The sequence below is a fragment of the Macrosteles quadrilineatus genome, unplaced genomic scaffold (genome assembly GCF_028750875.1).
Source record: "Macrosteles quadrilineatus isolate MER2022 unplaced genomic scaffold, UCM_ALF_1.0 Scaffold_5__1_contigs__length_97177068, whole genome shotgun sequence".
Classification (NCBI taxonomy): domain Eukaryota; kingdom Metazoa; phylum Arthropoda; class Insecta; order Hemiptera; family Cicadellidae; genus Macrosteles; species Macrosteles quadrilineatus.
Window position 1 is genome coordinate 43758291 of NW_026542598.1, and position 13327 is coordinate 43771617.

The 13327-nt window shown below is 36.0% G+C and overlaps 1 protein-coding gene across 1 annotated transcript in view; it reads left to right on the forward strand.

Annotated features, from left to right (window-relative positions):
* Positions 1 to 13327, forward strand: part of LOC128995066 (apolipophorins-like) — a 59897-nt gene that overhangs the window by 17429 nt on the left and 29141 nt on the right. The window contains exons 18-27 of the mRNA XM_054419945.1: positions 4264 to 4457; positions 4965 to 5114; positions 8306 to 8539; positions 9093 to 9385; positions 9573 to 9702; positions 10282 to 10445; positions 10909 to 11114; positions 11773 to 12004; positions 12324 to 12466; positions 13044 to 13176. Of these exons, the coding sequence (XP_054275920.1) occupies positions 4264 to 4457; positions 4965 to 5114; positions 8306 to 8539; positions 9093 to 9385; positions 9573 to 9702; positions 10282 to 10445; positions 10909 to 11114; positions 11773 to 12004; positions 12324 to 12466; positions 13044 to 13176 (1879 nt within the window). The remainder of the gene's footprint in view (positions 1 to 4263; positions 4458 to 4964; positions 5115 to 8305; positions 8540 to 9092; positions 9386 to 9572; positions 9703 to 10281; positions 10446 to 10908; positions 11115 to 11772; positions 12005 to 12323; positions 12467 to 13043; positions 13177 to 13327) is intronic.

A 13327-nucleotide genomic window follows, 5' to 3' on the forward strand; every position in this document is an offset into this window, starting at 1 on the left:
AAAACTAAACCATCTGTTTGTGAGAGAGAAAAGAAGAGATTGCCTTGCAAATATTTGTGGAGGCTTTCATAAACTGTGGACATTAAGCAATCGATTACGTGGCACTAATAATACCTGGAATGTGCCATGGATAGAATCCTACCGAAGGCTATTGTAGGTTATTACTTGTTATATAAATTGCTGGATTTTTTAAAAAAAGGTGCAAGAACTGTAACATATTTAATGTGTTTGGTACCTATTTATCCTAATATTTTTATCTTTCCAAAAGAGAGGTACCTGAACGCCGTTCCGCCGTGTTCCTCCTCAAATCGTGCACAGGTTATAATATAGGTTTGCAAACAAATATTTTTTGAGAACAAATATCTACATCTCTTATATTTTTGGTCTCAAATGGTGAAATGACCCTACATCAACTTGATATACCTATAAACATGTTGTAACTCTTAATTATTGATACTGAAGTAGACATCTCGGTACTTTCGTATTATGTTTACCGACCACACCTAAATTGGTGTTGGGTAAGGAAAATTTTTTTATTTAAACTATTCAACTTATTTGGAAGTCGATTTAGTGGTGTGGTTGGTATAATACAAAAGTACCGACATCTCATTTTTTATGGGAACTAGTTGTAGCCAATTTTTATTAACACATTCGCTGCGGATGACGCACAAGTGCGTTTCGCGCCATTTTGTAATTTGCCGCCATTTCGTGCGCTTTATACTTTTGTTTTTGTTTTGACTTGTGTATTACTCCAGTTTCCAGTTACGCACTTGACTTTTGTTGCAGTCCGTTTTTGTTTATGTCTATTGGTTAGTGAACCACGTGCACGCAAACATGGACTATTCGGAAGAGTTGGTTGACGATCCGGGTGTGCCCTCCCCTTGTAGTTCCCGTGATGTGACTGTTAGCTCTAATATGACAGTTAGTGAAATTGACCTCTTTAGTGACCAAACAGACAGTAGTGAGGAATACACGAGTGACGAAGAGTACCAGCCTAGTGACAACGGCAGTGAATCAAGTATCGGTGAGTCATTAGTAGACGAATTGGAAGACAATTTTGATTACGATGATTACGATTTAGCTTGGGATGAGGACCCAAACTCCATGAAAACATTTATTTTTTCATCTCCAGTAGGCTTAAGAGTTCCAATCCCTGGGGAAAATAAACCAGCGGACTTTTTTCAGTTGTTATTTGATGATGTTCTGCTTGAGTTGATCGTTAAAGAAACTAACAGTTATGCCGAAGAATTGTTTCTATCCAAAGATCACTCTGAGAAATCACGCATAAGTTCATGGAAAAATTTAACTTTGAATGAATTTAAAGTTTTTCTCGGACTCCTATTGCACATGGGTCACATCAAGTTGCCTAAGATCCAGGATTACTGGAAGAAAGACAAACTTTTCAAAACCTGTTTTGGTGAGTACATGGCACGAGATCGCTTCCTTTTGATATTACGTTGTCTGCATTTTGTAAGAGCAGACGCAACAAGCACTGACCGTTTGCATAAGATTAGGTCAATTGTTGATTATTTCAATAACAAAATGATTAACATTTATAATGCTGGGAAGGAGCTGTCACTGGACGAAGCAATGGTCCTATGGAGAGGTCGGTTGCCTTTAAACAATACATCAAGGGCAAACGCCATAAATATGGCATAAAACTCTACGTTTTGACTGAACCTAACGGGCTGATTCTAAAGTTTGCAGTCTATGCTGGAGCCTTAGATCAACTGACTGGTGAAGGACATGCTAGTAAGGTAGTAATGTACTTGATGCGTGAAAAGCTGGGAAGAGCCCATTCAATCTATCTATATATATAATTCTGTAAGACCAAATTTTTACCAGAAAATTGTGGACGTCTGGTAAGTCGCAGAAAAGTGGGAGGGGTCTTAAATTAAAGGTCTTGACCCCAGGGACTCGGGAAAAATAGCAGAATTCCCATAAAGTTACCACAAAACGAGATATAACGTAAAATATCCACCATAAGAAATGCATGGGGACTGAAAAACGTCTGCATTCTGTCAGCTGTTACTTATTTATTTGCAATGTTTACATTTATTCCAAAAGTCAATGTTTGTAAATAATGTTTCAAAACGAATTGTGTTTTTAATTTTTTTTTCCGTTTTTATAATGAGTGACGTAACTAGACAGGGTAGGGGAAGACCTGCAAGACGTGGAAGAGTGTCCAGGAATTCAACAGACTTAAGAAATTCAAAAGAGAACGTCATGTAGGGCCTAACTGTGAAATAAATCTAGAAGCTGTTTTACAACCTGTCTTTTGAAGAACGCTGGAAAATGAGTTGAGTTGTTTCTCACAATCTAGGTCCGCTTAAAGCACTTGCATGCATTGTGGCGCATTTCACTTCGCAGAGGAGGCCACAGATGGACATTTCAACGCATGTTGCCACAATGGACATGCCACAACCTCAAGTAAATGGCGAACTAACTGTTTTGACATGATTCGAACTTCATAAAAAACATAAGGCAGTACAACAGTGCAATGGCTATTGCGTCGCTTTCCGCTACACAAAAAGAGATTCCGGGAAATGGGCCTTACTGTCTTAAAATTCAGGGACAAATTCTTAGATATATTTCTGACTTACCACCGCTAAATGGGGAGTTGCCTTCATAATAATTAATAACAGTTTTAACCTTTACATTTGGTTCTCAAAATGGAAACTATAACAGAATTTGTAAGATTACAAAACAAATCTTCAATTTTAAACTAGAAAAGATGTGCAATGTTTGGTTGTATGATTTCAGCTCTGATTCGTCGTTCTCCGGGCTCAGGCCAAACCGTGTGCATGTTTCCATTTGTTAATATGTTGTGTTACAACAGATTTAATCATTATTTTACAATTGTATTTCTTTGACACATCAGAAGCAACGAATATACGACTCCAACGGAAGGAACCTTAAGATATAAAACAAGAAACACTGTTAGTTTTAAGTAACATAAAATTGATAATTTTAAAAACATATTTCAAATATTTGTCTTTTTATATATGGTTTTTTTATTGTAGTCTAAATTAGGGGCTATGGCCCCTACAGGCCACTAGTATGGATAATTTTTACAATAGTATAGAATTGGCTACCGAGCTTCTTGAGGAAAAAACATACACCACTGGTACTCTTCGAGCTGATCGTAAGAAAACCCCTAAAACGGTTGTAAATGCCAAAGTAAAGAAAGCAGAATCAGTTGAGAAGTACTATAAGGGTGTAATGTGTGGTAAATGGAGAGATAAGAGAACTGTTCTGTATCTCTCAACTCAGTACTATAATGAGATGGGTACAGCAACAAACAAGAGGGGTCAGGAGAAATTAAAACCCTACCCTATTATAAAATACAATGAATATATGAAAGGTGTAGATCGTCAAGATCAATTTTTAAGCTATTATCCATGCGAAAGAAAAACCCTTAGATGGTACAAGAAGTTGTTCGTCCACATTCTTCAGATGTCCGTACTGAATGCCTTTTTCCTGTTTAACAAACATACCTTCGGTAAGAAGCTGCCGCTGTTGGAATTCCGCTTAGCAGTAATTAGACACCTGTTATCACCAGTGGACATCCAGAACCAACGACCAAGAAAAGTGGCGACAGACCATCTGCCAACGAAAAACCCAGTGGGGCGGAACAACAAGACATTGCGGCGGCGATGTGTCATCTGCTACACCAAAGGTATACGCAAAGACTCAGTGTACCAGTGTGAGGGTTGTGCTGAAAAACCAGCTTTGTGCCTCGGCGACTGTTTCAAGGAATATCATGGCTAAACATGACCTGACCACAGGGAGTTCTTCAGATTCAAGATGGACTTGTATATAATATTGTATTTTTTGGTCACAAATATGTTATAAATTGTGTGAAATAAATTTTGTATTTAATAAATAATACAATGTCTTACTATTACTAAACAAACACATACAAAACAGCTGAACGCACATGTGCGTCATTCGCATTTTGGCTGTTATTTGATGTAATGTGCTAATGACGCACATGTGCGTCATTAATTTTTTTTTTGGAAAAAATTGCAAAAATTACTTTTTTTATACTTTTAACTATAAATGAACTTATAAAAATGTATTAATAAGTTATTTACGAAAAATAATTTTTAGCACCCCACATACAGCCATTATTATAGTATAATATTATTAGCAGCGAACGTGTTAAAAAAAAAAAAACTGCTATAACTATAACATGTGTATGGAATACCTAGTTTTATTCAGTCAAATTCTCAGCATCACTGACTCTAACCCTGTCCACAGACAAGACCACGGGGGTTGTTTTGACCAGCTGAGCGCTCTCACAGGACTCACCGTGTGTGGAGAAGTATCTCTCCCCATGGAAGGGTTCAAGGTGCTCAGTCCTGCGTACGGTCCATCGCGCGCGTCCTTGCGTCTGGAGAAGGATGATGAGTCACTCACCGCGTACCACTTCAAAGCATTCTACAACAACAAAGGTACGACATGTCAAGTCAAGTGTTGTGTTCAAAAGAAAAATATCAGTGTCAAATGGGAATATTTGATTGAAAACCTCTTCTGCACAATATGACATCCTTGTTATTGATAAATTTAAAAAAAGTGATTTTTTTTATAATTAAGTAGACTGCCCCTTGTTTGGATAACCTTACTTATAAAAAGTTTGAACCATTAGAAATACTGTATTTAAAAAATTGTATGTGTTTCAAAACCTCTTTTTATTTGTAAAAACTAGTAAACTACAATACTATACTATTCAATAAAGGAATATTAGAATCTGTAAATATAAATACTATACAGCGCAGGACTATCTATCAGGTTGTGCCTTGTTTGTTTATAAAATAAACCATCCCAATCATCTTATTTTCAAACAAATTAAGTCTGAATGAGAGGGAGATTTTTGTATATTGTCTCTAATCAATCTGTAAACCAAATACAGGTTTTAGCAGTCACAACTGTTATGTTTAACTGTACATTTGTTTTTACAGAGCCAAACCAAGTAACCTTGGAGGTACTTTTGGACACACCCAACTCTAAGACCAGCAGAAAGTTTGGAGTTCACGTTCACGGTACATCAAAGCCTCAGAAACAGATTACCGTCACTTTGGCTTCTCCGTTCAAACAAGCATCCTTTGAAGGTAATCCATTAGGCTATGTAGAATAAAACTGTGCAAAGTAATCTAAATATAAAGATTCTTTCATTAGTTGGGATACTAGTGTATGCGAAGTGTTTTGACAGTAACGTTGTCTGACATTAAAATATATTGCACTCATTGCTATTGCAGTTCTAAAGATACTATGGCTAAATGTTACCACGTTATGTGTAAATACTAAATGTGCGTTTGGTCTATTCTCTTAAATTTAAATTGATTGGCATGGATTTAAATTTCTAAAGGGAAAGATGGCTGAAGCTAAAATTGTTGTCAAATTATTATTGTGGTAAAATCTTGCCATGCTGGCTGACTGGGGTTAGATAATTTAACAGGCACTCTATTATAACATTTTTGTTGCTTTAGTTTTTAGCAATTTGTTATATCCCCTTTACATTGTAACCTGAAAAAACCTGCGAATAACAACAATAGATAAATATAATCTTTCTGGTTTTCTAATGTTAGTAGCAACATACAAAGTTGTGTAATTGTGTTAAAAGACCATTCAATTTATTTAATACCATTACAAATATATATTTTCAATATTTTCATGCAAACTATCAATTTAAGTCAAATATATGGTTTAAGATAAGATATCAAACAGTTTTTCTTGTTCCATGAATTTAATACTAATGTTACAAAGGCTTGGTAGAACATAAGGACGTAGAAACACCACAAAACTTTTTTGTTCTCAGCCATGAATGTTTGATATTTTATGAAGTATTTTATTAAATCTTGAAAATTAGGTTTTGACTAGGGGTGTGCGATGCATCGAAAATGCATCGAAATTTCGATTCGATTCGATTCGATGCATCGAATCGCGATTCGATTCAGTGGTGGTCAAAAAACGATTCGATTCACGAGGGAGTCAGTATCCATATACGAAAAACGCCTGCAGAAAGTCAATGCAATACCCGCAATACAGGAGCGCGTTGCTGTTGCGTTTCCTTTACGAAGGCGTTCTTATTTAATACATTCTTTGCATTAAATATAGCTTTAATTGTTTTATATTTTTTTGTTTTGACATTGCAAATGATTAGAGGTTTGTTTTTTGTCTTGATGTAAGCAGTGTGTGAAATATTTTACTACTGTGAACCTAGCCAAAACAAGGTAGGTTACTCCAAAATCATTTTAAAAATAAGTCTGAAAAATTGTTACTTAATACTTAACTAGTAAGATTAATGTTATAGACTGATTCATTTGGTATTTTTGTTAGGTGTCTGCCGGTCCCCGTCCCCGAATTTTTGTTGGGGCAAAAGAAAAAAAAAAAGAATAATTTATTTCCAAAGAAACTCTCTTATATTATTATATCTATTATTACAGAGGAATTAAAATGTTCAAATGAGAATTAAAAATTAAGTTGGCTCACGACCTTTAAGAATAAAGACACAACAGAGCAATTGCCGCACTGCCACTAGCCAGAGCCAGGTCTAGTCGTCTACTGATAAGAGTAACAAGACAAAAGCCGTGACGCAACACTAACAGTGCAAAGAAAACAAAGTCAAAAGAATAGAAAGACTATTTATCCAGACATACTAGTATAATCATTTATTGTTTATTCAATACCTAATTAAAAATATATTTTATTATTTTACATAATAAATTATAAACAAAAGAAATATCTGATATAGTGAACAGATCTGTATCTTGGTTAGATGGGGTTAAAAAAATATATTTCTAAGATCCAATACAATATTTACAACTCACAAATTACATTGAATTAATTTCTTTGAAAATAATCTCTAACAGTTTTGTGTTTTTGAATAAAGAAATATATTTCTTTGTCTCTACTCCCTTGTTTCATCACTTGCATTTTGTCATCAATTGAAGCAACTGGGTAGCAACCGGGTAGTGTAAGAGGGGAGGGGGAGGGTCTATGACCTTGAATTCACACATCGTTGCCCGGGCCTGGCTGGTGAGACTGATTCATTGTTTTTGTTGACATACTACTACCCTTCCTTAAGAGAAAAAGGCCCTGCTGTTCCAAAAACATTGAGGGTAGTTTAAAAACATTGACCTGTGTTGCCAAGGGCACTAGGCTAGAAGATAGCATTTAACTTTCTTGTCTCTTGATTTAATATTATTTTAATCTTCTATATATTATTTAAGAGTTACTTTTCGGGTACCTAATTAGTTGTGATATTGTTTGGCTTTATTTTATGGATTTTTAATTCTTTTCATTCATTAGCTATCAAAATCAGTTGTTTTAGGATTTTAATCTCTTGCAGTAGGTCTATACTACTGTATGACATGATATGCATTTTTTAGTCCTTATTAATTATACCATAAACAATGTTTGTATGTTATTTACTGTTTTTGAGTTTTATAGGAAATTAGTTTACACAATATCTTTTCTTCAATGAGTTCTCCACTTGACATGTTGCTTCTAGCCTATTACTATTTTAGGCCCTATAAAAATAATGCCTAGGTAAAGCTGTAGGCCTACTGATGCCAATAATAATTCTTTATTTATGATGATGTAACAAATAATGTAAGTGTGAGGTTATTATACTAAGGAGGTTAGGAGGCAGGGAATGAATGATACATATTGCATGGTGGAAACATATTATTTTTATTTTCTTCTTGCTTGCAGTCCTGAAGCCGGTCCACAGGCCCTAAACTTGTGATATGTAAATTTATTTCTTAATGGTCTTTTTATATTAAGTTCCATTCAAATTTGTTGTAATTTAGCTACCGGCACCTATTTAGTTATTTAAACAGTTATTAAAATGAGAATGAATGTCTTGATGAAAAAAATATTTTCTTCTTTCTTGCAGTTGAGCCAATTCAAGTAAAAATTATGAAATAGGCAAGTAAAGCAGCTCACTGGTATTTCCAGCAGTTATTCTAATACATATGATTGAAAATAAATATTTTTTCACCTAAAATTCATATGTTAAGTATGAAATAGGCCTAATACCACATCAACAAAAATTTGTATTACACAAATGTGATACATTTTAATTATTGTTAATCCACTCAATTGAAAATTATGAATAGAAAAATACCGTATTGCTTCGAATCGAGTTGCATCGAATCGAATCGAAAATCTTTTGAATCGAATCGTTGCTTCGAATCGAAAATTTTTTGCTGCTTCGCACACCCCTACAAAACCTCGCACACAATGCTACAACATACTAACCACTTGTAAAGTATTCTAACCCACATTCCCTGCTCAGGTCTGGTGATTGACACTGACAATGAACAAGCCATCTCTGCCAAGCTGCTGGCCGACGGAGCCGAGTACTCACTGAAGGCTGGAGCTCACGTGTCCGGTGACGGAAACAAGAAGAAGTACGAACCTATCCTGGAGTACAAGTACCCGGAGGCAGCCAAGAGTGAGAGGGCTTGGATAGGACGCAAGGGAGCTGCGAAGGGCGGCCGAACTCAGCAGTCCTCTGTGGGCGTTACAGGTTTGTGCCTCTGTCTGAATTTGAACACATTCACTACAGGTGTTAGGAGACTTCACATACAGAGCAGTGTGACGGCGGGTTCGGTACCTGTTAAGCTTTTGTCATTTCGGTGAAGTTATAAATTGTGTCAGGCAGAGTGGCGAGCAGGATGCAAGTACGGACAAGAACCCTGCCCCGCCATTGTTGCTTTAGATATTTTTTGTACCGTCATATCAACAATTTTCGTAATACTTTAATTACTGTTGAATTAATTTAATACCACTATTGTCCAGTGGTGTGACTCTCAATATTATTGGGAGCCTTTATCATTCCTCCCTCATCATCCTCAATTGATAAGATCTTTACTAGGTCTGTGTTTGATTGTTGAATGTTATTAGTAGTTGACATAATTGACCTTGAATTCTGAAGTAGGGCTTTGAATTATACAGTTAAAAACCAACACACATTTTGAACTTGAAATTATAGGATTACCTTAACAAGTTTTGGTTTTATAAGTTCACTCATGCTTTTTAACCGTACAGATCTATTCTAATCACAAGGTAACTGTTATCAGGTGCCGTTTTTGTGGAGAAAAAACCCGACAGTCCGTACCGCAAGTACGAGCTGAAGGCCGTGACACTGACGACCCCGCGTATCAAGGTGACGGTTGACGGTGTCGTCACTGTTGACGCCGACCTTGTGGCAACCGACCTGAAGGCTTCTTACGACAAGGACTCGTACACACTCAACTCCAAGGTGCAGAAGCTCGGAGAAAGCAAGTACATTGCCAAGATCGAGTTTGTCCCCTCACAGTACCCAGACTTCGGTGCCAGTGTCAAATGGGAGTACGAGAGAGTGCCACAAAAGGTAGGCTACTGAGGAATTGGATTTCCTTGTAAATATTTGTTTACAACTATGTTTTCAAGTTTGAATTTCGTTGGTTTGATTTGCTTTGAGAAATTGAAAGGGGAAGTTTTGGTAAACTTAGGCTTTTTAGAATCAAGACCTCTTTGTCACATACTTGTTAGTTATGTTAATGGATTCTTGTCTGCAGCTGGAGAACAAACTTGTGGTTGTCCACGGACCCGATCTCAAGAGTGAGACTTCTCGTCTGTCCATACAACAACTGCTCAATTACAAGTATGAAACTGTCAAGGTGTTTGACTTCCACACTGAGAATACAGGTGGGCTTAAAAAACCTATAATAGCATATAGGAAAGAAATTATTGTTATGTTTGTTGGCATATCAATTACCAATTATGTAAGGTCAATATACTCTAGGTACCTAATACTAGTAGACTTGAAGTATGGAATACATAGCATCTAATATAGTTTGTAATGTTGTGGTTTTGGGGATAGCCGTGTCATATTCGTGTTAACTTGACACCAGTAGTAGTGCTCTGAAGATGGCCATTTGCAACAATGATGAATCTTCAGCTCAGATGTTCAATGTTAAGACGGGATTTAACCTTGAACACCACAATATTATAGTTAGGGCGATTTGAGTTGGGCTTGTTTGACCTTTTTGTTTAGGCTCTATTTTGTCCTCTTCTAGTTTATCTTCTTCTCTATCTTTTTTCCTGTATTGTCTTCTCCTCAATTTCCCTCCCCTCTACCTTCTCCTTTCCTTATTTTGTTTTCTCGTTCTCATCTCACTTATCCTCCGTTCATGCAACCCCTTAATTCTTTTCGCTCAAGTAAATTGTCTTGTTCTATTTGTATTTTTCTATCTGATTTACCAACTATTGTTATTGTTCTCGCAGTGACCTACCCCCTGCTTGGTATCTCTGCCTCTGTCAAGGGTGGAGCCACTCCTAAGAGTGCTGACTATGATATTGACGTCACTTACGACAAGACCAACGTCAAGAGCAAACTGGACGCCAAATCCGGAGGCAAGAATCCCCTCGACTACTCTGTTGACTTTGAGGTAACATTGATATGTGTATTGGTAAACTACTTAGGCCGTTATTTCTTGAACCTGATGAAAAAGTAAAAGAAATGATTTAGACAAACAAAAAAAACTTTAACATATTTTGACAATACATAGAAAATTGCTGTTCATGAAAAATTATATTAAATTGCTGTCTACGGAAATATCTCATAGTAGCTGTGAGATTGTTTATCTGAGTCGATATTTTACTGGAATAAGGTAACAACCTTGTTAAATATCCTTAAATATCAAGAAACCTTCATTGTGTGAGCTTAAGTATAATAATACCCTCCATTATTATGTTGGTTATGGTGAATAGCAAAAAGCTCAATAATTAGAAGTAAGCCTTGATTGCAATCCAACCATATCGTTATCTTTTGAGAATCTTGCTATTAAGGTTCAACCGTTCATGAATTTGGAAGAAAGGAGTCTTTAACGGTTAACTGTGGCTTATGTACAGGCTGCTGCGTTGGGCAACAGCGTCCACTTCATCAGCAAGCACGACCGAGTTACACCAACCAAGTCCAAGTTCGCCAATTCACTGGAGATTAAACCTGGCGGCAAGTACCAACTGAACGCTATCTCTGAGTTCAACGCAAAGTCTGGAGATTTCCTGCAATCTCTCGACGCCGAACTGAAGATGCCTCAGGACCCTAAGAATATCAAGTGAGTTGTTAAGTGTTAAGATAGGGGACTTTTTCTGTACTTTTCTGGATCAAGCGTACTGGATCAAGTGTGGTAATCTCATCAAAACCATGATTCCTGTGTCATAATAATCTATTTATTTAGCAATGAAATCATACATAAAATTTTAATCCAAAATTTTTGCTTCTAAGGCCCAAATTCATCAAGGATTACAATGAATCTATCTTGTGTTTTTTAATATGGGAAACAAATTCATTTATTCAATTTGAAATAGATGTACTTTATAACTTCAGTTATAGTAATTCAGTGAACAGGAAGTATTAAATATTTTCTTAGTGAGTTACCACTAACTACTTATATATTTAACTTTGTGGGTTAGTGTCCTATTTACTTAAACCCCTTCTGATGAGTTATCTATCCTTACCTAGTTTCACTTGTGAGTTCTCAGGATCCTTCCAACTTATGTCACAAATTCATTAAATGAGTAACGTATTCTTTAATCTGAATGAAAAATATAAGCAATTTTGTAAATTTATAAATCAAAGTTATTTTCATTTTTCATTAATTTTATTTTCTTCAATAATGATTTAAAGTTTTGGTTAAAGCCGTTTTAGAATCATTTAAATGTTAATTTTGTAAATCTTTAAGCTATTCATTCACACAAATTTAATAATTTTAGACTCAAGACCAAGGTTGAAATGAACAACAAAGAAAATGAAATCGAACTCGCAATAAGCGCCGGAAACAAACACATCATTGATTTTGAATACGAGCGCCAGAAGAAAATCGATCCCTCTGGCAAGTTCAAGCTGTCTGTTCCCAAGTACGTTGAGAGCGAAGGATCTTTCGAGGCCAAGGCTGACAAACTTTCTGGAGTTTTCCACGTTGACATCCTCAAGACTGGAAGAAAGGTAATTTGAGACTAGTTTGCAACAAAGCTGTGATATTTTATCAATCCATCAATCAAGTCTTTGTTGTGAGAAAATCTTATGGATTTTGATCAGATTAATTAGCATAAAATTATTAAACTTATTATTAATATTCAAATACATAATGTTCGCTGCATTTTCATCCCCTATAAATGCTGGTAGAGTAATGTTTGGCAAAATAACCTTTTAACACATCTGTTTTACTTGGTTTTATCTGCATTACTTTTTTTATAGTTTTGTGAGATAGTATTTTTTCTAACTGCAAGACTCCATAGCTTTGATTTTGAAATTATCATTCCAGATTGAAGGAAAAGTTGACCTAACCAAGAGCCAATCCCAAGTGAAGGGCTTTGGAGAGGTTCTGTGGGACTCTAAGAAAGACCCAAGCAAGAAGATCCATATTGAGACCGACACCACAATTGCTGGAAAAACCATTGATTCAAAGTGAGTGTTGACATTCAATACATGAAAGAAGTTAGGAAATCTATTGAAGTTTATTGAAATTGAAATTACATAAGTTGGTTTTATGGCCATTTTTACCCAAAACATATTTGGCCTCACCAACTACCTCCACTTCTTTCTATCTTTAGCGTCTTCTTTAAAGTACATTCTCATTTCTTGTCAATTCAACTTTTATCCCATCTTTGGGGTGTCCATCCAAATTTTCCTTCCATATTTCATCATAACTTTGACTATATCACAATCACAAGTTCGCCAGTTCAATGCTGAGGAAGAGAAAAGTCAGTATCCCTCATCTTTGACCATCTGATAAATTATCCTTGCCAAAAAACAGGTGACAGTCAGACAAAGCTATACAGATCATCTCATTTCTGTTCTACACTCACTGTTCATTCACTATCAGCTGGTATGCACCTAGGGTGTGCCATTTAAAAGTAATGTGTAAATTCGTGTTACAATAAATTTAGTCAAATAACCCATAAATTCCAACGAGCTTTTATTTAGTTTTAAAGTTGTTCAACTGATTTAAAATGTTTTTCAACCTATTCAACTTCTGCCACAGGAACACAGTGCAAGTCCTAGAACACAAGGGAGAGGTGAATGTGAAGGGAAGTCTGGAAGGTTCTCTCACTGACGGAACACTCATTGGAGACGCTGAGGTCGTCTTGCCCAACGGCAGAGTCCTGGCCGCCAAGGTGGGACGATAGTATAGTAGCACTGAAACTTAAATATTATGCATGATTCCAAATTTAGAGATGTGTTTTTCAAGCTCATCAGTACACTGGGATGCTTGTGTTCTTTTTTAATTTAACACAAGTAGGGATGGATGGGTCCCGAAATTTCGGG